The sequence below is a fragment of the Tamandua tetradactyla genome, chromosome X (assembly GCF_023851605.1).
Source record: "Tamandua tetradactyla isolate mTamTet1 chromosome X, mTamTet1.pri, whole genome shotgun sequence".
Lineage (NCBI taxonomy): Eukaryota > Metazoa > Chordata > Mammalia > Pilosa > Myrmecophagidae > Tamandua > Tamandua tetradactyla.
Window position 1 is genome coordinate 123291075 of NC_135353.1, and position 25939 is coordinate 123317013.

Sequence of the window (25939 nt, forward strand, 5' to 3'; positions counted from 1 at the left end):
AGAATGACTTTCAAGCCTACCCACCAGAATTGATCCATTCAAATGTATTTTTTGCTAGCAAAATGAGGTGCTCTTAGTTCAGCAATAGGATCATTCATCAAATCATCCCAGACCCCCCAAGTCTATCCACATCACTTAGTGAGACACACAAGGACATGAGCCTGATTGTTCAAGTTATGGTCTGTTTTCACTTAGGATGGTATCATGAAGCTTCAAAACTCTTATACATTAGATCTGACAGTAAATGACAGAGAGTAACTACTACTGTGGATATCAAAATGAAGAAACTGAAGGGTACAGAGGCAATGCCAAAAAAGGAGCCCCAGAAATGGTCCATACAATGGCAGAGCCATAGAAGTGAGTGGGCAGCCTTCTGAATACCTCTCAGTTAACAGGAAATTCTCACAGAAAGAGCAAGTCTGTCTAATTTGGGGTTTACCCGCTCCACTACTTCTCATGGAGACTTACCTGAATACATGCCCCTGTCTTTAACTTGCACAGGTTGCAGACTAAGGCCCACCGACTGGGTGGGATGTGGGAAACCTTTGTGATTGGTTCCATCCTCTCAGGACAAGCAATGCTGACCTATAAATAAAACATCACCATAAAGCAGAGACACCCAAGGCATTCTAGAAGTACATTTCACAAATTATAAATAATATTACATGAAGCTCAGAACCTCAAAACAATGAGATGAGCCACATGTCTTAAGGTTAATATGGAACCAAGAATAAATAAACCTGCTCTGAACGTCAATCATTTCTAGTAATGTAAATGATTTCTATATGGGACAATAAGGCAGGAGTGTAGACTAGGCATGGTTACTTTAATACATCAGGAACCAAAGGAAGCTACTAAGGAAGGGAATTAAAATTCAGTAAATCTAGCATCTTATCATATGTTATGTTTACAATGGTTCTTTAGATGCTTTGTTATTTCACTTAATCAACTAAAGATGAAAAACTGAGGCAATGTTAAGCCATCCAGTTCAGTTTACAAAGAAGTATGTTATTGCTGGAGATTAGCAGCGGTTTTGATAATGAAGAGAATGCAACACATAAGTTAGAAAGGATGAGGATAGTAACATTTTTAAACCAAAGTCTTTAAGCCACATAACTATCACTGGTTAACTTTATTGCCCTCAGCCAAAGTAGCTTCAAAGTGAAATTGGTCTTTGATAGAGTTCCGAAAGAAAATGGATGTTTTAAAAAAAAGATGGAAACTTTTTTTCCATACGAAAATAAGGGGTCAAGTATCTTCTGGTAAAAAGCGTTTTGGAATTTTTTTCTAGGACAGACACAACTTCAAAAAATTAAGGATTGTTGAGTAAGGATGGTCAAACTAGTACAAGCTCTGCCCACAAATGGAAACCAACAGTAGAAATATCTGAGAGAATTTGTAGAGCCCATGAGGTACTGGAAACCATAAGACAATGTTGATATAGGAGAGAAAGCTTCTTTTACGTTTAAAGAACTCTTCCTGAGTTATGCCAAAGAATTTTATGAGCGGGTCTGCTGTAGTAGCTTGAGTACTTGATGCTGGAAATCACTCCTTAGACCAGAAACCAGAGAACTCATTTTATGTCTGTAAATTGGATGTTCTTGGTGAGAATAAGAAGCGACTACCAAAAAAAATTTTAGTACTGACTTCTATAGCCACGAGAACACAAAACTGTATCTAGGACCTTTAGTTTAACTTCATGAGTTTGATTAGATGGTATCTTCCCTATAACTGATATAAATAAGAACAAAGACACGGAAGTTTTAAAAGAGAATGAATTATTGACACAGTATCTATCAGCTCCCCATGAACTAAACTCTGCAGTCTCTCCTATCATGCAGTTAAACTGCATGTGACAAATTTTCTGGCTCGATTATGAGCTGGGGAGAGAGGATATGAGTAGGATATCCAAGCAGCTAATAAAAGGCAGCCATAAGAAATAAGGAGGAGAGATGTCTGGAAGCCCCATTTTAATTCATTTAGTATGCAAGTCCCTAAGGAAATAGCAGCAACTGAAGAACAAGCTTAAATATTTAGGAATAGATTTAAATAAAGAAGTGCTCAGGCAAATGCAGAGTCTAGGTTCTATAAAAAGTTTTAAAAATCAAAGGAAAACCATCATAGTGGATAAAAGAGCTGTTTTAATAGCCTAAAACTGGAATAAAATCCAAATGTCCATCAAAAGAGAATGGGTAGGGAGGGGAACAGTGGCTCAGTGGCAGAGTTCTCGCCTGCCATGCCAGAGACTGGGGTTCGATTCCTGGAGCCTGCCCATGCAAAAAAAAAAAAAAAAGAGAGAGAGAGAGAATGGGTAAGTACATCATGGTTTATCTACACAATGGAATACTACTCAGTAAGAGATAGGAATGAACTATTGATATACACTACAACATGGAATGCTGAATGAAAGAAGCCAGAGAAAAGAGTCCACACTGTATGAGCGTATTTATATGAAGCACAAAAACAGACAAAACTAATCTATAGTGATAGAAATAAAAATGGTAGTTACTCTTGGAAGAAAAGTGGGTATGAGGAAGCCTTCTAGAGTGCTCTTTGTCTATGCCTGGGACACGCTATATCTTGGTCTGGGGGTTGTGGTTACAGATATACATGAATAAAAACTCATGAAACTCTACACTTAAGATTTGGTTTTTAAGGTTTTACCTTTTAAAAAATCTGTTCTTCACACTCTGGTCTTTTGTGCCTCTCCTCTCATTAAAATTTACCAAATATCACCGGTAGTACCAACTATAAATTAATCAGCATGGGCTTACACTCACACCTGCATTGAAGATGGATCTAAGGTAGCTCAAGTAGAAGCACAATCAATTCAGAAATACAACCAGGCATTAAGCATCCCCATGTGAAGTCTGAGTCGATCTGAATGCTATGGAGGAACAGGGGTACTTGTGCAGCAAATGGTCTCACAGACCTACATGAATACTCACCTCTGGAATCCATAGGGCACAGCTAACATGAGCCCATTTAGTCCCTGTCCTGGTGGTTTTCATGGCCCCACCTTTCTTTGGACATAAGAGACATTGTGGATGAATTCCCAGGACACAAGAGCGACACAACCAGCTGCCTTCTGGGACCTTGAGGATGCCATAGCAAGCCTGGAGGCATGAGGAGGCGAGGGGAGAACGGTTAGCATTTTCTCACCAGGGTGGATGTATGTTCTGATAACACAGTCACAGAGTACCCTCTGCTTTAAGCAGAAAAAGGCAAAGCTGAACAAGCTCATATCCAGTATTTAGTAATTTAAAAACAATCAAAAAAGCAATTTCTAGCATCTCTTCTTGGATCAGCAGGTTTTTATCTATGAAAAATAACTTAAAGGATAATAGGATAAAACTTAGAGGAAATACACCCAAAGGCTAGCCCAACTGCTAATGATTTTTTTCTTCTTTTTTGCCTCTGTTTTCTAAAGCTTCTTCAATGACTACGCATTAACGTATTAGTCAAATATTTATCAAACAACTTCTACATGCCATGCACTATTGAAATAAAAAAAGGTGTTAGGAAAAAGAGAATGAAGCTTCTGAGGAGCAAACAAGCTAATATTTGTAAAGCACCTAGCAGTGCCTGGCATATAAAAAGCACTCAGCAAACCACAGCCCAATAACTTACTATCTGGCCCTTCCAAGAAAAAGTGTGTTAGACCCTTGATCTAAACTCTGCTGCTACTCACCTTACCTGTCAACTCTTAAGCCCCACCACCCAAATATACAGCCCTTGGCCTGGATAGGCAGGCCTCCTGGTTTTCTCTACAACTAGCTATTCTAATTCTCACTTCCATGCATCTAAGCAGTTTCCCTGCTCTACACCATCAAATCCTCTGCAGTTCTTACCCTTCAAGGCCTGGCTCAAGATCCCTCAAGACTCCTTCAAGAATCCCCCTCAGATGACTGCAGACCTTGTATCTGTTTTACTACCCCAACCCCCCCACCATTCTCTACATGATTTTCCTCAACAAATGTGTAGTCAACCCATGTATTCTCTATTCTTGATGTTATATGTGTTTTATCTCCTCAGTGAGATTGTAAGCTTATGGGGGAAGGGCCTATATCATCAATTTATCTGGAAAACATCCCATGTTGAGCTCTAGTAGGTGGCTTAACACAGCAAATTTATTTAGCTCAAGAACCAAAACTGGACTTTAATCAGTTAGGCTGCTCTCACACCATCAAGGCATCATTTTATAAGGTTTCTAACATTCCAAGCTATTCTTTCTCATTCTTAACAGAATGTTTGTTAGGAAATGGAAGTAGACTTCCTCCCTCAGAAAGGGCCCTTTTTTCAGATTGGCAGTAGAAAGGCCAGTGCTGGTTCCAGGAATACCCTTATCTCTTGGCCATTCTATTGAGCAGAGAACCATTTACTCAGCTTTTTGTAGATTTATGTATGGCCATGAGATGGTAGAAGCTTATCTTCCATATCAGTGGCTGCAAGTTTTTCTGGAACACAGAATGATGAAGGCTATGGATACTGATGAGAAAATTGCACACATGCATCTACATGTGTTTTCCATATAATTTCAGGGGGTTAGTAAACTCAGTGCCAAAAATCATATGCAAAACAGATATAAAAAATATACGAACATGTACCTTTGGGAAATTAATTCAGGAATCAATTTGAGTGTTCAATATTTGGGCTAAAAAGAGGGAAATGGATATACATAAAGAGACTTGGAATGGTTCCAACTTTCACATTTTTGAATGAAATTTTTAGAAGTTCATTGTTAAAATCTCAAGTCTATCAATATAAACATCTTTAAAATATTGGCCAAAAGTATATTATCATCACTTAGGAATACACACTGAACATAATATGGTGGCAGTAAAGAAAAAAAATGGTGTTTAATAAATTCAGACATCAACGTGTCCCCACTGTGTTAAGGAATAAACCAAATCTTTCAAAAGATTTAAAGTCACTTTTCAGTTTACAGAGGGAGCTCTACCCTTTCCAGTCAACAGAGGGAGCTCTAATCTAAGCATCTCTAGAATCCAGGAAGTCTTGAATGTAGTTATCTCTTTATATGAAACTTCATAAGGCACCAACATCTCAGCTTTAATACATGGTAGCTCACATTCTATAAGGCCTGGCCAATTGTTATTGTCTTCTTTTTCTATGTGGGGAAGTGGAACTGTTTGTAGACATTACTGGATATGCTTTCAGAACAAATAAAATACCACTGAGGAGAATTATTATACTTCATTTAATTTTTTTAGTCACAGAATTTCAAAAAGATTTCCTTAATATTTTGTCCCAAATGTAAAGGACAAATATTGAAAGTATGTACAGATGGCCTCTGCACTATCACTTTCAAGTGTACTACAGACCTGCAATCCTTTATTTGAAGTACTTAGGGTGATGAGACAGACATGAAATTCAGAACTTTTCAGAATGTAGAAAGTAATACAGTAATATATGACATATTACCTAACCCCACAGTAGGACCAGGGGAAGCCCCATATAATCAAACACATTAACATTTCTCTTAAAAAAATGTATGAGTATTTACATAAAATGGGAAAGATTATAAATCGTTTCATATTATTTGAGTTCTGGTATTGCTCCCAAATGAGTTTTGATGTGGAACTTAAGCAAAATCTGTTTTCAAAGCGTTTATAGTTTTGGAATTGAAGAGAAGTATTGTCAGATACCTGAGTTCATACTTAAATGGTGAGGATTTTCCACTCTTGCTAAAGATATAATATAAAAGTCAATTAAATGGTATAGTGAAGACAGATTTTCAAAATACACTATTTTAAAGGATACATGTAAATGAAGAAAGAAAAATGACCCAAGAAGTCACAGATTAATTTTGAGTACCTTCTACATATAGAGAATTAGATTGGAAGACCCTGGGAATTAAAACAAAGTCTTAAAACCTGGTTTCTTTCTATTCTTTGCATTCTCTATTCTAATCACTCTAGTCATTCTATAGCCAAAATGATCTTTATAAAACAAATCAGGGCCTTCAGGGTGAAAAGGACAAAATCAAAATTCCTTAGTTTGTCAGAGAGGGTTCTCGACACTTGTCCCTTGTAAAACCTTCTCTATTCTCATTCTCCATCACTTTCCAATTCCACCCTACCACGCTCTACAGTTTAGAATCACTTAGATCTGCAACCAACAAATTTTTCCCACTCTCTCTGAACATGTTTTATTCTCTGCCTGACAATAGCCTTTGATTTTACCTGGCAACCCCCTTTGGCCATTAAGATTCAGCTTGGATGCTATCTTCTAGAAGTTGTCACTGACTTCTATCCCTCTCATACTCTTCCACAGCAGCATGGACCTATGTCCATGTGGCTTACCACACTCAACTGTCAGTTTCCTTGTAGTCCTTACACCAGACTATGATTTTCCCGGGGCATAGACCGTGTCTGTCTTTTTATCACTATCTCCTCAACATACACAAGTCCTGGCATACGAATAGTACTGATTATATAGTTTCTAGATATATTAATGAAATGAAAAACACACAACAGGTTGAGAAGAGTGAAAAATCACCTAGGATAGGGGAGTTCAAGAAAGGACCTAAAAAAAAAAAAGGACTTGAACTAGATCTTGGTGCGTATCTTCCAAGATCTGGTTCAAGTCCTTTTTTTTTTTTTTCCCACACTTTTGGTGGCTGGAGGTGGGAGGAAAAGGCATTTTAAATTGGGGTGTGCCTGAAACATGCAGATAGTAAAGTGTCAGGAAAATTCATTACTGGACCTTGAGAAACCGTGTTTAGTTGGAACACAGGACTTATGGAGGGGATAAAAGAAGGAGCTGGAAAGAATATTGATATGTTCACCATCATTATTAATTAAAATGGCAGTGGTGCAGAGAATAACAACTAGCTATAAGAGCTTGTATAAGACACTTCACTTCTCCTGGTATTATCTACAAAACTGGGGAGTTGGACAGAACTTTACAGTTCTAAAATTCTATGATCTTTAAAGAGAAAGTAGATTCAGCTTACTGGAGGTGGTATATTTGGGGGATAGCGGAGGAGATTGGGTACTAGGATAGGAGTTCAGACTTCCATTTGTATCAAGTGTAATTTCACCAAGGTTATTGACTTTGGGTATAATCTGATGATCCAATGGGACTGAAAGGTGGGGGGGGGGGGAACAGAGAGAGAGAGAGAGACCCTTACAGCAGAAAGATCCCCAAAGGGAGTGTTAAATTACTGAACAAGACAATCTCAATGGTCTGGGCATAAAGTGGCATAATAAAGACCTGGGTTTAGCTCTCTGGGGTGAAACTGGTAGGCAAGTTACCCTGGAGCTTTTAAGAAGCATTGTTTCTAGAGGAAATACTGAAAACAGCCAGGCCACACCTTTATTTTCACCCTTAAATGTAGTTGATACCCAGACATGGGGGTTGGATATCATCACTGAGCTTCAGAAGGCTCACTAACCTGATGCACACAGATGTTACACTTATCACAGAACACCATATCATTCCCTTCTTCACTGTCTGGAGACCGGCACACGTCACAGATCACATCTTCATCATACTCTATGCCTAGCCCTTCCTCTGTCTCAATAGCATGGTTCATATTTTCATGGCAATGGCGTTCGAGGACTTCTACTGTCTTTTCCATAAGATCCTCATCAACTGGTCCACAACCTGCAAAGAAATACAAACAATTAACCCATCAGTCAGCTGCCATTTCCACATCACTTAGTGTGAGTCCAGTGCTTGGGGGGCTTTCTAGAAGATAAAAGCATCTCTTCTCTGCTCTAAAACAGATTTCAAAAAATCTTTCACTAGAGCCATTATATATTTACCTATAATCATTCAGTAATGTTGGATATATGAAAGGAGAAATACATTTCACTATATTTCTTAGAAGATATATTACTGGCTCTTTCAATTTTGTACCTAAATCCTAGCCAGTCTCCTAAATCTCTCTCCATTTTCTCTTACTTTCACTGAGGGAGGACTTTACCAAGCTTTGTAATTTTGAACACTTTAATATACAGTCATAAAATAATTAAAATCATATAACTATGTGGATATAAATAAAGATTCATTCTTGACAAATTAGTCTCAATACAAAATGGTATGAAGCCCTAAAAGAAAATTCTAAGCACTATGTAGCTAAACATATGAAATACCTTGCTTGCAAATCTGACATTAAAAACTCAATGATAGTTCCCCAGATTCACAAAGGTCTACCCGCCAATTCTGAAATTATTTTTTTGCCTCTTGATTTCTTTTTCTTTCTATATTTTATTTTTTCTTAACCTTTCACACTTAATGACCCAACTAAAAGATTCATTTGGTGGATGTTGGCAACAACTAAACATTTTTCTTCTTAAGGGACTTATGATTTTGTATGAGTACATATATATTTATTCTAGCTGTAAACTCAGGAATAATTCTCAAAATGATCCCACACAAACGAACTCAAGTATTTCACTTCATTTGTAACATAAGGTGTCCTAAGGAACTTTGCAATTCCACAATAAATGACCTTTTTAATGTTGTGGCTATTTATGAAACTGAAAACTGCCCAAGCTTTATGTTTCAGTTTTCCAGCCAAGACAAATTATGTATACACACACACATACATTTTCTTTTTGGAGTGTTGTGGTTGTAAGAGTACTTGGATTCAAATTTCAACTGTACCTCATACTGGAAATGTAAGATTTGACAAATTATTTATCCTCTTGGGGCTTAGTTTCCTTATCAATAAAATAAGGAAAATAATATTCAACTCATTGATTTGTTGGAAAGCTGAGATGAATGTACAACACTGCCATAGTTCAATACCTCGTATATAGGAAGCACTCAATTTTTTAATTCTCTAATCTGAACCAGAAAACATGCATCATTTAATTTTTTTGTATGCTGTACGGTGGGGTCACATTTCATTCTTTTTCCATGTGAGTATCTCATTATTACAGCATCATTTGTTGAATTTTTTTGTTTGTTTGGGAACTACATGGGCCAGTAATAGGACCCGGGTCTCCTGCATGGTAGGCGAGAATTCTAGCACTGAACTATCCTTGCACCCTACATCATTTAATTTTGCTCTTTACAATTTTAAGCTCTTAGAAGCCTCACTAAAATATTATTGATGCTAAAGGAAAACTTGAGACAAGGCAATCCTCTTTTAAAACTCTTCCAAATCTAAGCGCAGTATGGTATCCTGGATGGCATCCTGGAACAGAAAAAGGTCATTAGTTGAAAGACTGATGAAATTCCAATAAAGTCTAGAGTATAGTTAATAATAATGTATCTATGTTGGTTTCTTAGTACTAACAAATATACCATGGTAATGTAAGGTGTTAGTATTTGGGGAAACTGAAACTGTGTGAAGGGTATACTGAAATTCTCTGTACTAAATATGTGACTTTTCTGTAAATCTAAAACTATTCCAAAGTAAAAAAGTTTATTTTAAAAAAAAAAATCATTCAAGGGGAATTAGCTGCAAAATAGAAAGGTACTTCACTATAAGGTGGCTTCATGATGAAGGCAGCCTTGTAATGACTGTAATGTATACGGACGCTATTCATAAACATGACTAAACATTGGGCCATAAATCCACTTGATTATGCCATTATACTCTGATTTTCCTTCTCCAAAAGTCTTTTATTCTCTTATCTTTGTGTTTTTTATCCTAAATTTATCCTTCTACTCTTAGAGGGCAGAGCAAGAAATGACAAGCTAAAAATGCTTTCCCAGATCAAAAAAGTTTTACAAAGCAAGGAATAAGTATTGGTTAGTATCAGAATAACTACCATCCCTAGGCCAAACTGGATTTAACACAATTTTAATTTTTTAATCATGTGCATTCACATACCAGACTTAAAAGAAAAAAAGGAGGGAAGGGAGGGAAAAAAAGAAAAACCACTCATTCTTATTATACTAATAATGAACAGGTGTGATTCAAACAAACATGAAATAAAATATATCCTTCGCCACATTTCATATGAGGACTTGACAACCACCCACAGTTCCACAGGAACACTTGGATCTAAACACTTCTCAGACTGAAGACAGATCAAAAAGACCTGTAAAAAAAGTGAGTTTTTCAGTCCAGCATCTCCTAATAATGCTAGTGTGGGACTGTATGGCATACAAGTTCTTTTAAATTATTATGTTTGTCCCCCACTTTTTTGTTTACTTATTATTTATTTATTTATTTTTAGAACTGTACACAACACTAGAACTTACTGTAGGCAGCTAAGAACTACTCTGGGAATGTTTTGCCTCAGACCTTTAATCCACAGTCCCTGCTGTTCTTCCTCCAGTAGCAACATTATAGGGAGTACCAGTCACAGCAATGTTTCAGTTGCAGTGATGCTACTTAATGCTGAAGTTGAAACTTTTCTCTATCAGGCAGAGATGGTAAATCTTTGGCAGAAATGCTTCTACCCCTGGCCCTGCTAACCCAGTTCTTCAGGTCTAAGCCAGAAATTGGACTCAGATTCCTTCTCAGTCAGAAATCCAATCAGCCATGACCACTATCTCATGTAGAGTTGGGAAACAACATACTGAAACCTACTTACCGGTGCTGTTCACCACGGATGAGGAAAGAAAGTATTAGATTTAAATGTTATATTGCTCTATATTGATATATTTATGCCTCAAGAAATGTCTCATTAAGATAAGATCAAAGAGAAAAATAAATGACAAGGCCACAAAAGAAAGGAAGCCACAAGATAAAATCAAGTTAAAGGGTAACTTTATAAGACAACTTATAAAAAAAGAAAATAGAAAAGAAATTATGAGTCAAGTCAAGGGACTACTTACTTGTGAAGAAAACACACTTACCCATTTCTGCAAGGTCTTCGTTGAGCTCCTGGAGCCAGAAGATATCCATATCGTCTAGGTCATAGCGGCACATGGATGCTGCCAACTCAAGGATGTTGATGTAGCCAGGCTCTGTGGGTTCTGGGCCAGAGCAGTGGATGTATTTCCGGGGCCGGATGAACAGAACCTCCTTTACTTTCTCAGCTATAATCCTACAAAAGCAAGAAAAAGACACTGATAACAATCAACAAATGACATATTGCAGGTACTGCCCGGATGGGTGCAGCAACACTCAGGCCACACAGTAGAGTTTAGACCTTTTCCCTTTTCACCCTGGGTAAATCCTCTCAGGGATATAGCAGATCCCTTTCTAGAGCAAACGGTCTGAAAAATTCAGTAGTTTTGTCATCTGGTGCAAATTATCTGACTGCTAACATGCTTCATTCGTCTTTATGGATTTTAGGTCCCTACCACTTACCATATATTCTAATAAAATTTTGTTTGCTTTACTGTGTATTCTTGGTGCAATGGCCACTAAGCTTATTTAGAAAGGGAAACCTGGGAGGGAGTAATACTTGCTCAAAGACATAGCCATACCAAAGAAATATTTCAGCATAGAGGCAATAATGGAGGCAAAGAGTTCAGGCTTTAGGCTCACACACACCTAATTTTTCTGCCACTCACATGGTGATCTTGGGTAATTACTTTCTATAAGTTTCAGTTTTCTTAGCTTATAGGTAGGGACAATAATCATAAACTGTGATAAAAATAATAGCAAACTCATAGGGCTAGTATACCAATTATAGGAAAGAAAGTATGTACAGAGCTTAGCACAATGTCTAATAAAAAGCAGGTGTTGTTATTATTTTCACTGTTTATATGGATGAATTAAAGCCAAGAGACAATACAGTTATACAAATGCAAGTCATTTCCCAACCGTAAATGATAGCTCTGAGCCAGGGTGACCTGATGGGACCAAAGATTCCAACTCTTCTGTTAACTTCCACAAGAGGTCCAAAGCAAACTTGTACTTCCCCTCACTCCTCCTGACACCCAAGAGCCCATGTCAAGGAAGTCGAGCAAGGAAGAAATAGAATTTCTCATGCCAACAAATCATTCTACAATTGATGTGTTAAATACAGAAAGCATGAAGCATCTGAAAATGTAACCAAGAGGAAATGTAGAATATTATTCTCCAGCACTTTTTTAAAAAAGAGAAATAAATAAGACATGATGACATACGTCATCATAAAATAAGGAACATCATTCCTCTGGAAGGCTTCAGAAAATTGTTTCTTTTCTTTACTTTAGAGTCACTATACATATACCTCAAGAGTATGTATACATTTAAACATATATATAAACATATATAGACATAGTTTACCCTATAAAGATGGACATTAAATGTTTCCTCCTAAGCATTCCTCCAAAAGCCTTTGATTACAAAGTACGTAGAATAAAGTTAATACATCCACACATTTGCACAGTTTAATATTTCTCACCATATGGGAATTTTTTGGGGGTGCATGGTCCAGGAATTGAACCCGGGTCTCCCACATGAAAGGTAAGCATTCTACCACCGAACCATCTGTGCACCCTATATGGGATTTTTAAAGTCAAAGGCAACAAATACTTGATGAAGAAAACAGAAACCTCAAATATTAATTAAGGCTAAAAATTTGCGAACAGTTGTCAGAGGTCTTCTTCCAACAGAAACAAAGCCAAATGAAAAGGATAAGACACACATCATGAATTTTCCAGAGACTGTAGGATTAAATATGCTTTTTCCTAGTATATGGTCTATGAGGTAATTAAAGAATATCCAATTTCTCTTCCAGATTCATCTTTTTCTAAAAAGAATAATATCTTGCTAACTGTTCATCTCAACTGTCTCAAATTGAGAACAATTTAAAGAATCGTACTTTAAACTAATACACTTGGTTAAACAATAAAGCTTCTGAAAGAAAGCAAAAGAGAATATACTTGGGGTAGGCAAAGATATTTTAAATAGGACACAAAACCTATTAGCCATAAAGAAAAAGACTGAAAAACTAAACTAGAACTTTTGTTTATCAAAAAGAGTTCTGGGAAGATGGTGGAATAGGACAGATTGAGTTAGGCCTGCTCCAAGGAAAAGTTAGAGAAGGGACGGCAATTTCAGACTGTAACTGACCTGGGAGAGTTTTCTGCACCACAAAGGGTGGCCCTGGTTGCAAAAGCTGAGGAACTGAGAAACAGAGAACTGGAGATGTCTGCCTGGTACAAACAGCCTAAGGCAGAAGCCCAGAGCCCTCAGGAGTGCACAGATGGGGAGACAGGGACTAGGAAGTAAGCTAAGCTGCATTCCATGAACATGCTATCCTCACCAGCACAGCCCCATGACCCGAGATTCACCCCACGCACTTGAACCCCATCACCCGCCCCCAATCCCTGTGCTCCAAGCGTCCCCATCCTACCAACCATTTGCCTGCGTCCCTGCCCCATATTCCCACCCCAAGTGCAGCCCAACCCACCTCTCCTGTGCCCCTCTCAAGCACTACCTCCCCGTCCCTGCTCCCTGCAGACCACTGCCAGCGCATAAAGGCTGAGGGCACTTATCTCCATACCCAGACTACACCTGCCCCAGCCCATACAGTTGCAAAGCTCAACTTTCCCATCTAGAGCTCTCCACACAGGTACGGCAGTTTACAGCACTCCAGACCTGCACATGCACATGGCCCCCAGTCACATCCCCCAGCTCTGGGAAAGCGCTGACCTGCGCAAGGGTCACATCCAACCCCAGCCCAAGCAGGCATAACGTGGACCCACTAAAACAGCTCTGTGAATTCACACAAAGGGCCCAGTGCCCTAGAATAGTGCATAAAAGGCCACACTCCCCCAGACCCATATACTAGTATAGCTCAGGACGCTGAGTGCCCATGTTCACAGGCACCAGCATAGCATCCCCAACTATGCATCACATGAATATTCATGTGATGCAAAGCATTACTGTAGTGTTGTATCCCACCTGTGCCCTGCATCCTACTATACACCCATCCTACAAACACAAGGCTTTTGACTATTGAAGGAAATCAACTTCCAAAGTAAATCAATCAAGACATTTACATCACGTAAAAACAACAGAAGATCATTAAGCATATCACAGTGCACACAAGTATAGCCCAATCTAACAACCAAATTAAAACTCCAGAGGAGACACAGATATTGAAACAACTAATCAAAGATGTTCACATAACTCTAGTAAATAAAATAAGTGGGATGGCTAATGACATAAAGGAGGTCAAGAAGACATTAGATGAACATAAAGAGGAATTTGAAAGAATATATAGAAAAATAGCAGATATCAAAGAGATTAAAGATGCTGCAGACCAAATAAAAAACATATTAGAGACACACAACAGCAGATTTAAAGGGGCAGAAGAAAGAATAAGTAAACTACAGAATAAGACAAGTGATTTTGAGCACTCAAAACAGCAAATGGCAAAAAAGATGGAAAAATGTGAATGGGATCTCAGGGAAATTATGGACAAAACAAAGTGCACAAATACAAGAATCACTGCTGTCCCAGAACAAAAGAGGAGTAAAGGGCTAGGAAGAGTAGCTGAGGATATAATGGGGGAAATAAAGGACATAAATCTTCAAGTCAAAGAAGCTCAATGAACTCCAAATAGAAAAAATCCAAATAGGCCATCCCCAAGACATATACTAATCAGTCTGTCAAATGTTCAAGGGAAGCAGAAAATCCTGAAAGTGGTGAGAGAAAAATAATCTACTATATACAAGGGAAAGCATGTAAGACTGAGTTCAGACTACTCAACTGGCACCATGGAGGTAAGAAGGCAGTGGTATGATATATATTTAAGATCCTGAAAGAGAAAGACTTCTAGCCAAGAATTCTGTACCCAGCTAAATTGTCCTTCAAAACTGAAGGAGAGATTAAAATTTTCACAGACAAACAAATCCTGAAGAATCTGTCAAAAACAGAATGCCCCTACAAGAAATACTAAAAGGAGTTCTGCCAGCTGAAAGAAAAAAAGACAGGAGAAGGAGGGCTGGAGGAGGGCAAAGAATTGAAGAATACCAGTAAAGGTAACTTAAAGGATAAAAAGAGAAAGAGGGAAAAGAATATATAGGTCTGACAAATAAAATCCAAAAAATAAGATGGTGGATTCAAGAAATGCCTTTTCAGTAATAACTTTGAATGTTAACGGACTAAAGTTAACAATTAAGATACAGATTGACAGACTGGATTAAGAAATATAATCCAGTAATATGCTGTTTACAAGAGACTCATCTTAGACACAAGGATACAATAGATTGAAAGTGAAAGGATGGAAAAAGATGTTCCATGCAAGCTGCAACAAAAGAAAGCAGGAATAGCTACACCAGTATTGGACAAAATAGACTTTAAATGTAAACACATCATAAACAAAGAAGGACACTATATATTAATAAAAGGGAAAGTTCACCAAGAAGAAATAACTACCATAAATGTTTATGCTCCCAATCAAAGCGCTCCAAAGTACATGAGACAGAAACTGGCAAAACTGAAGGGAGGGATAGATGTTTCAACAATAATAGTAGCAGACTTCAATACAACAATCTCCTCTATAGACAGAACACCCAGACAGAAGATCAACAAAGAAATAGAGAAGTTAACTTGATAAATTAATTAGACCGAACAGATAAATATAGGTCATTGCACCCCAAAACACCAGGATATACATTCTTCTATAGTGCTCATGGAACATTCTCCAGGATAGATCATATGCTGGGGCACAAAACAGGTCTTTATAAATTTAAAAACGAAATAATTCAAAGCACTTTCTCTGATCACAATGGAATGAAGCTGGATCTCAATAACCATCAAAGAACGAGAACATTCAACAAATACATGGAGATTAAATAACACACCCTTAAACAACCAGTGGGTCAAAGAAGAAATTGCAAGAGAAGTCAGTAGTTATCTGGAGATGAATAAAAATGAGAATACAACATAACAGAACTGATGGGATGCGGCACAGACTGTGCTGGGAGGGAAATTTATTGCCCTATATGCCTAAATTTAAAAACAAGAAAAAGGAAAAATCAAGGACTTAACAGCTCACCTGGAGGAACTGGAGAAAGAACACCAAACTAACCAAAGCAAACAGATGAAGAGAAATAACAAAGATTAGAGCAGAGTTAAATGAATGGGAGAACAAAAGAACCACAGAAAGAATAAAAAAACCAAAAGTTGGTCCTTTGAGAAAATCAGTAAAACTAATGAACCACCAGCAAAACTGGCAAAGAAAAAAAGAGCAAGGATGCAAATAAACAAAATCAGGAATGACAAGGGCTGCCTTACCACAGACCCTGAACAAATAAATCATAAGAGGATACTATGAGAAATTATATACCACTCTAGACAACTTAGAAGAAATGAACAAATTCCTGGAAACATACAAACAAGCTACACTGACTCAGGAAGAAACAGAAGATGGCAATAAACCAATCAGAAGTAAAGAGATTCAAGCAGTCGTCAAAAATCTTCCTACAAATAAAAGTCCAAGGCCAGATGGCTTCACAGGGGAATTTTATCAAACATTTCAAAAAGAACTAACACCAATCCAGCTCAAACATTTCCAAAAAAAAAAACTGAGGGAAAAGGAACACTACCTAGCTCATTTTATGAAGCTAATATTTTAATACCAAAATGGGGTAAAGATGCTATAAGATAGGAAAAACTGCAGGCCAATGTCCCTAATGGACACAGATGCAAAAATTCTCAAGAAAATATTAGCCAATCAAATCCAATAACATATAAAAAGAATTATACACCATGACCAAGAAGGGTTTATACCAGAATGCAAGGATGCAAGTTCAACATAAGAAAATCAATTAATGTAATACAGCACATTAACAAATTGAAAGGGAAAAATCATATGATCATTTCGATTGATGCTGAAAAAGCATTCAACAAAATTCAACACATTTTTTTCTGACAAAAACACTCCAAAACATAGGAATCAAAGGTAGCTTCCTTAATATGATAAAGGGAATAATATGAAAAACCGTTAGCCAGCGTTGTACTCAATGGAGAGAGAATGAAAGTTTTCTCCCTAAGATCAAGAATAAGACAAGGATGCCCATTGTCACAACGATTATTCACAACTCAATTCTAGCTAGAGCAATTGGGTTGCAAAAAGAAATAAAAGACATTCAAACTTGGAAAGGCAGAAGTAAAATTTTCATTACTTGTAGATCACATGATATTATACTTGGAAAATCTTTAGAATTCTACAGCAAAGCTACTTAAGCTAATAAACAAATTCAGCAAGGTAGCAGGATATAAAATCAATGTGCAAAAATCAGTAATGTTTCTATACACAAGCAATGGCCTAACTGAGGCATCATTAAGGAAAAAATTCCATTCAAAATAGCAACTAAAAGAATCAAGTACTTAGTAGTGAACTTAACTAGGGAGGTAAAGGACTTGTACATAGAAAGCTACATAACATTGCTAAAAAAAATCAAAGAAGATCAAAATAGGTGGAAAGACATTCCCTGCTCATGGATAGGAAGGCAAGATGTCAAATCTACCCAAATTGATCTACGTATTCAATGCAGTACCAACCAAAATCCCAACAACCTACTCTGAAGACTTGGAATAGCCAGTTACCAAAATCATCTGGAAGTGAAAGAGACCCCGAATAGCTAAAAGCATCTTAAAAAAGAAGAATCAAGAGGGAGAATTAACACTCCCTGACTTTAAACCTATTATAAAGCTACAGTGGTCAAAACAGCATGGTACTGGCACAAAGATAAAAGTACTGACCAATGGAATTGAATAGAGAGTGCAGAAATAGACCACCAAATCAACAGTCAACTGAATTTTAACAAGGCCCCAAAATCCTGTGAACTGGGACAAAATAGCCTTTTCAATAAATGGGCATGGGAGAACTGGATAGTAATAGCCAAAAGAATGAAAGAGGACCCTTATCTTACACCGGATAAAAAATTAACTTAGAGTGGATTAATCACTAGCACCATAAAATCACTAGCACCATAAAAACTAGCACCATAAAGCTTCTAGAAGAAAATGTAGGGAAACATCTTCAACACCCAGTAATGGGAGGTCGCTTCCTAAATTTTACACCCAAAGCACAAGCAACAAGAGAATAAATAGATAAATGGGAACTCCTCAAAATCAAACGCTTCTGCACTTCAAAAGACTTTTTGAAGTCAAAAAGGTGAAGAGGCAACCAACTCAATGGGAGAAAATATTTGGAAATCACATATGGGACAAAGGTTTGATATCCTGTATACATAAAGAACTCATACAACTCAACAACAAAAGAACAAACAACCCAATGATAAAATGGCCTAAAGATATGAATAAGCATTTTTCTGAAGAACAAATACAGATGGCTCAAAAGCACATGAAGAGATGTTCATTTTCATTGGTTATAAGAGAAATGCAGATCAAGACTACAATGAGATATCATCTCACACCTATAAGAATGGCTATAAAATTGTGACACTTATGCACTGCTAGTGGGAATGTATAATGGTGCAGCCACTATGGAAGACAGTTTGGCAGTTCCTTAGGAAACAAAATATCGAGTTGCCCTATGACCCAGCAATTGCACTACTTGGTATAACCCAGAAGAACTGAAATCAATGACACAAACAGAAATTTTCACACTGATGTTCATAGCAGCATTATTCACAATCGCCAAAAGATGGAAACAATCCAAATGCCTATCAACAGATGAGTGGATTAAGAAAATGTGGTATATGCATATGATGGAATATTATGCAGCAGTAAAACAAAATGATGTCCAGAACCACATCACAAGATGGATGAGCTTTGAAGACTAATAATGCTGAGTGAAATAAGTCAGATACAAAAGGATAGATACTGTATGATTCAACTTTTATGATCATGGTAAAGGTAAAATCAGAGGCTTATAATATAGAATATAGGGGATTTAGAGATACATAGAAGCTAGAGATGGGTGAACGGTTAGCTAACAAGGCCGAATTCGAATGTAAGGGAATAGATAGAAGTGAAGGCAGTTCTCTAGTGGATCTATAAGTAACATTACCATATTGAAGATGAACAGGATTGAAAGAGGTTGTATAGACCTATGTGTCCCACTGATTAACACTAGAAACATAAATTAGTTCTTGCAGGAACTACTGCAAAGATATGATTCGTGTACAAAGAATGTTTAAGTACATGGTAGAGGGGGAAAGCTGTTATTGCATGCTATGGGTTATATTTAAAAGAAAACATCGGCACTACCACAGCAACAGCAGGGGTAAATAATTGGGGGAGAAACAAGATTTAAGAGGAGGTTTAGATTTCTTACTTGGTGAGGGTGTGTTTATTGGGTATCTTTCTCTTGGGAACAACGAAATTATCTAAAATTGAGAGTGTTGATGGAGTGTGGACTTTGGGCATTGTACATGATGCCTGATGAGTGTTGCAGGTTGCTGAAGGATGCACTGACTGAGAAATAGATTGGTGAATGATGGTGTATACATATGATCGAATGTTGCGCTGCTACAAAAAGGAATGAAGTCGTGAGGAATGAAATATCAAAAATACCATCCTGATCAAGGTGGGAAAAGGAGTGTAACTAAAAAAGTATCAGTGGCAAAGAGAATTTAAATAGAGACAAGAGGCTACACTGGAGGTTGCTCTTATGCAAGCTTCAGTTAGACCTTGCTACCTATCATAACTTGCCAACCCCCAACCAGGACCATTTCAGCCAATCATAAAGAACACCAAGGGCAATACAGAAGATTCCACGCACTAGAGTAACTTTCCAGAAACCTACAACCTCCAGATGGGTCCCTGAACCAGGTAAGTCCTGAAATGTAGAGATCCAGTCTCTCCAGAACAACAGATAGTTCCATCTCCCTCCCCCATAATACTGAGAAACTTTTCCAACATGAAAAAGGTACAATGGCCATAGCCCAAACACCCCTAAAGTGAAGGACAGAAAGATCAAAGGTGATGGTGGAGTTATACAGAGAAGATAGGATTTAGCAAATGAATATGATTGCTGAATCATTAAATTGATATCTCTTTTAGTCTCCAGTATTTTTAGAGTAGCTAGAAGTAAAAACCTAAAATTGTGGAAATGTAACCCCTGTCAAACTCTGAAATATGTTCTACAACTTATTGTGGTACTGTGCTTTGAAATTTATTGCTTTTTTGTATATATGTTATTTTCCACATGCACAAAAGAAAAAAATGTCGATTGTGATGATAAAAAATATTCATTCCTTCTAGTCTCCTATATTCTGGAGCAGCCTGAAGGAAAAATCTGAGAGGATCATATGGTAGCCCATGACAAACTCTGGAATCTGCCCTGTAACTACTTGTTGAAGAGTGTTTTGAAAACTATTGCTTTTTACTTTCTTTGCTTTGAATATATGTCATATTATACAGTAAAAAACTAAAAAAAAAGAAATAATTAAGAGAGTGTAAAGGCAATCCACAGAATAATTAGGGAAAATATTTGGAAGTACATATAGCTGATAAAGAACTTATATCTATGATAAATAACAAACTCTTACAAATCAATTAGAAAAAGATAGACCAATTAAACACTGGGCATAATTTTTAAATAGAGAATTTACAAATAAGGCTCACTGATGGCAAATAAACATTAAAAGTTTCTCAATCTCATTAGTTATCAAAGAAAGGCAAACTGAAATAACAGTCACTACTACCTAAAAGAATGACTAAAATTAACAAGACTGACCAAAAAAATTACAATATGTGTTGTAAGGAAGTGGAGCAAATACAATTCTCATGCATTGCTGGTACAATCGATTTGGCAAACTATTTGGCAGCAGATACTATAGCTGAACATATGCGTATCCTATGAATTAGCAAACCTACTCTAAGTAATATATGTAATAGAAATCCATACATATGCATACTAAAAGATGAACAAAAATGTTCATATCAGCATTTTTTATAATAGCTGAAAACTGGAAATACCCTAAAGTTCATTAAAAGCAGAATGGATAAAGAAAACATGGTATATTCATTTAACAGAATATGACACTGCAGTGAAAATTAATGAACTCCTACACGCAACAACATGAAGGCATCTCACATCCAAAATGATGAACAAACAATCAGTCTCAAATGAATACATGCTTTCTGGTTCTAAATACATACTTCCAGTTCAAAAACTGGAAAAACTTAACTTTGGTGAGGGGGATCAATTACTGGGAAGGAATATAAGGAGGGCTTCTTGGATTTTGGTGGCTTTCAATTTCTTGAGGTGGGTGGTAATTAAATGAGTGTGTTTCATTTGTAAAATCATACTGAGCTATACAATTATGATTTGTGCAGTTTTCTGTAATAATTCAGTAAAAAGCTTATAATGATAACAAAGATGTTCCCTCACTCGTCTTTCCATATGTATCATGAACTAAAGTTTCAGTCTAAGGACTGAATCTATGGCAATAAATAAATCAGAGAGAGAAATAGTAACACAAAGACAAGGAAATGGGTGGGTAAAGGTGAGGTTAATGCAAGCTTACAAGGAAAAATTCTTATATTTATAGAGGGGAAGGTCTATGAGAATTAGTGAAAAATATTTTGGGATTTTTTAAATGCAGTTTTATTATCTAGAAATGTATATAATATTGCTACAGTTTGAAGAAATCCCAGGATTGTCCCTGGGTGATTTTCTTTTCTTGCTACTATGTACTAGATATAGAAATACTCTTTGAATGATCACCAGACCACTGACCATTCAACAAAATCTCACAAGCCTAGAGGGAAGAACACTATCCCTTAGAAAGTGCAGTTTTTATTTTATATGCTTTAGTGTAACTGAATGTTGTAATATTTTTCTAGATGGCTAGCTTTTGGTGAAAGGACTTACAACCATGTCTGCTTAGCTTCATAGAAAGAAAGCCTATTCACCTGCTCTCAGGGTACATCAGAGTGGTTGGAACTATTTCTAGTTCACATGGACATTGCTGTGCCCACTGGAAAAGCAATAAAAGGAAGCTGTTAACACTCTAATCTGACCTATGGCCTCCTCCAGTGTCTCAAGCACAGTGAGCTCTCAGTATCTCTAGTTAATCTAAATATTTGGCAGAATTTATGCTTCATTTCTTAACAAGAAGATTAGAATAATCTGTAAACAGCAGAGAAACTGCACAAATAAAATCCACAACATCAGAGCTTTTGAAAAAGCCTGAAATGAATATCTTAAAAACTAACTAAATAGTATCTCCTTGCAACACTATCTCTATGAATAGTATCCCAAGCTGCCTTTTGATTGTCTTCCTACTCTGGGCTGACTGCTTATCTCCAAGTCTCCATGACTCATCTAAGAAGTAAAGGACAATTATAATTTCTGTGGCTGACAGTATTTTCCAAAATTTGCTGTAACATTTCCCAGTCCCACATGCTCTTCTATAATGTGACTTCGTTACTTCATCATCATGTGGGGGAATCTATTCCCCCTCCCACCAAATCTGGGAGAGTTTGTAACTGTTTGGACCAACAGAATACAGAAGTGATTCTGTGAACTGCAAGGCTAGTTCCGTTTAGATCACAAAACGGAATAAAATTTTCATCTTGCTTGCTGGAAAACATGGAGATCTGAGCCTGGGCCCTATAAGATGTCTAACTATGTTGAGATTGTCATGCTCTGAGAAGCCAAACAACATGGAGAGGCCATGACATAGGCCAGTCATCCCAGCTCAGGAAACAGGCATGTTAGTGAATGAGCCTTCAGATGATTCCAAACCTCAGCCCCTGAGTCACTCCCAAATTTTGAGTTTTCCTAGATGAGGCCCTAGACATCATGGAGCAGAGTCCCAACTATCCCCATTGTGCCCTAACTGAATTCCTGATCCACAGATTCTGTGACGATGAGCATGATAACATGGTTGCTATAAGCTGCAAAATTTGAGAGTAAATTATTACACAGCAGTAATAACTGGGACAACTGCCAAAGGACTTGGGTTCCTGTGCTTGGATATGTGTGGAATTCTAACTCGCTGCTGTAAGTGGCTCTGTAGTCTGCATCCACGGCAGGAGGGACTGTTTCAAGCTTTGAATAAGGTAATGTGTGTGCAAGTATAAATTGTGCTCCTTACTGAATTCTCTTTATTGAAAGCAAGAGCAGTAGAATGCTGCTACCTAAAACGGAATGGGAAATGAAGAATGGGAAAAGTGGGCTGAGGAGAGTAGAAAGTGGGAGGTGGGAGAGGCCTGATGACAAAATACTGACAGCAGGCTTACGTCTCCATTCATCATTAGGGGCTCTTCTTCCTTTGACTTACTATATGAAATCTGGATATATTTTGAAGGTATAGGGAAGAGCATCTCCTGATGTATTGATTATGGGCCATAAGACAAAGAAGAATCAAAGAAGACTCTTAGGCTTTTAGCCTGAAAACCTGAGAAGACAGGGTTACAAGTGGAAAGATGAATTTGCCATCAGCTAAATATGGAAAGCTACAAGTGGAAGTGGTTTAAGAAGATTAGCATATAAGTTTGGAGCATTTAAGTCTGTCTATTGGACATCCAAGTAGAAATTTTGAGTTGGCAGTTGCATATTTGAGCCTGGTGTTTACTGAAAAAGTACTGTTCTCCATAGATCAGTTTAGTCCAAAGTTTAGATTCCAAGGAGAAACAGGGGCCTGTCTGAATATTTAATAATTTCCCTTTTCTGCTTCATTAATGACCCAGAAATATATGCTGATATATTGTTAATTAAAAAAAGCAAGTTATAGAACGATCCCATTTACTTATATACCATACATATGTGTATGTGTAAACATATATACTACACCACTTTGTATTCTAATAGCTTTCATTTTTACAGTAAGAAAATAACATATCTATAATTTTAAAAGCATACACACACGACATGAAATATGAACTCAAAATAGATCAACAAACTAAATATAAGAACTAAAACTATACAACCCTTTGAAGAAAACAGATGGTAATATCTTTAGAATCTCGTTTGAGGCAATGGATTCTTAGAATTTACACCAAAAGCATGGGTGACAAAAAGAATTAGATGAATTGGACTTCATCAAAATTAAAACTTGTATGCAAAAGACATAATCAAGAAAGTGAAAAGACAACCTAAAGAAAGGGAGAATATATTTGGAAACCATATGTCTGATAGGGGTTTAATATCCAGAATATGTAAAGAACTCTGGCAACTCAACAACAAAAAGACAAACAACCCAATTAAAAAATGGGCAAAGGACTTCAATAGACTTATCACCAAAGAAGACATATGAATGGCCAATAATAACATGAAAAAATGCTCAACATCATTAGCCATCAGGGAAATGCAAATCAAAACCAGAATGAGACACTTCATACCCATTAGGATGGGTATTACTTAAAAAATGGAAAATAATATGACCTGGCGATCCCATTTCCAGATATATACCCCAAAGATTTGAAAGCAGGGATTTTAACAGGTATCTGTAACAACAATATGTTCATAGCAGCATTATTCACAATAGCTAAAAGGTGTAAGCAACTCAAGTTGTCCATCGTGGATGAATGGATAAGCAAAATGTGGTATATACATACACTGGAATACTTTTCAGTTGTAAAAAGTAGTGAAGTTTTGATATATGCTATGACATGGATAAACCTTAAAGATATGTTGAGTTTAAAAAGCCAGACACAAAAGGACAGATATTGCATGATTTCACTTAACATGAATTAACTAGAATATGCAAATTCACACAGACAGAAAGTAGATTATAGGTGTGTTAGTTTGCTAAGGTTGCTGAAATGCAATACATCTGAGATGGATCAGCTTTTATAAAGGGGATGTATTTAGTTATAAATTTACTTGTTTGGGAAGGCAAATGGACATCTGCTGAACTTCTCTCTCAGCTTCTGGGTTCAAATGGCTTTCCCTGGGGCATGTCCTTCCTAAATCTCCAAACGTCTGGGTCTGAGATGGCTCTGAGCACCTCTCTTCTGACTCATCCTTTTAAGTCTCACTCACTGGGGAAGGCACTCCTTTTAGCTGACCATGGATGGAATCAGCTGTAGATGAATTTCACATGCTGATGATTTAAGTCCACAGCAACAGAATAACTGGGCACCATCATCTGGCCAAGATGACAACTGAACCTAATTATTACAATAGGTTACCAGGGGTGGGGAGTGGAATGGGGATTGGAAAGTTAATGATTAATGTGTACTGAGTTTCTGTTTGGGGTGATGGAAAAGTTTTGGTATGGATGATGTTGATGGTGGCACAACATTGTGAATTTAATTAATACTACTGAATTGTATACTTGTAAGTGGTTCAAATAGGAAGTTTCATGTCATATATATGATACAATAAAAATTTTACAAAAAGCTTTCAGAAAAATACGTGGTAAATACATTGTTAACCATTTGTGTGTCATTTAATTAATATTTTATATTTACAGTTGCTTTCAACCAAAAATGAAGCATTTTTTCTTTCCATTGGTACCTTACTGCAATAGAAATAATTAAAATAGAAAAAAATGATCTGAAGCTTGCTGTTTGGCATTGACTAGTGTCAAAATGATCCTAATGTAAGGGATTAACGCTATATTTGTAGAACTTACTTTAAAAAATTTTCTGTGGTAATGAACAGATTTATCTGTTATACACGTTATTTTTTGCAGTCCAAGTTTGTTCCATAATTCTGTGCACCCCTCCCTTCAACCATCACATACACAAACACTGTATTACAGTAAAGTAAGAGTACTTCAGAAAAACAATGAAACAAGGGTAAAAAGTAGTTTGAGAGCCATAATAAAGGTTCTGAAAGGATTTGTTTCACCTATTGTCTCATCTTTATCCCCTTCTTCACCAATTATAGCATGATTTATGTTAGCATTCAAGGATGAAGTAAATTAATTTATTTGTGTTCAAAAGTACTTTGGTGAGTTCATTCTGAGAACCTTGTAGATTGGGCCATAAATCAAAAGTGAGTATGCACTCTACTTTTATTAGTATTTACAATTCTCCAGCTGACTGATTAATCTGTTGGGAGGCAAAAAAGACAAGAAACTCAAACACAAACAAAAACACTACTAGGATGATGTCATCAACATGGTAATATTAGACATCCCCTGGAAAACTCTCCCATCAGAATCAGCAAAAAAAAGGACAAATTCCATTTCT

The 25939-nt window shown here is 36.9% G+C and overlaps 1 protein-coding gene across 3 annotated transcripts in view; it reads right to left on the reverse strand.

Moving 5' to 3' along the window:
- JADE3 (jade family PHD finger 3) overlaps nucleotides 1-25939 on the reverse strand; it is a 260292-nt gene that overhangs the window by 31319 nt on the left and 203034 nt on the right. For all 3 annotated transcript variants that reach the window (XM_077145602.1, XM_077145600.1, XM_077145601.1), the window contains 4 exons: nucleotides 10786-10976; nucleotides 7418-7629; nucleotides 2949-3116; nucleotides 469-585 (listed from right to left, as the gene is read on the reverse strand). In XM_077145602.1, coding sequence (XP_077001717.1) covers nucleotides 469-585; nucleotides 2949-3116; nucleotides 7418-7629; nucleotides 10786-10976 — 688 coding nt within the window. The remainder of the gene's footprint in view (nucleotides 1-468; nucleotides 586-2948; nucleotides 3117-7417; nucleotides 7630-10785; nucleotides 10977-25939) is intronic.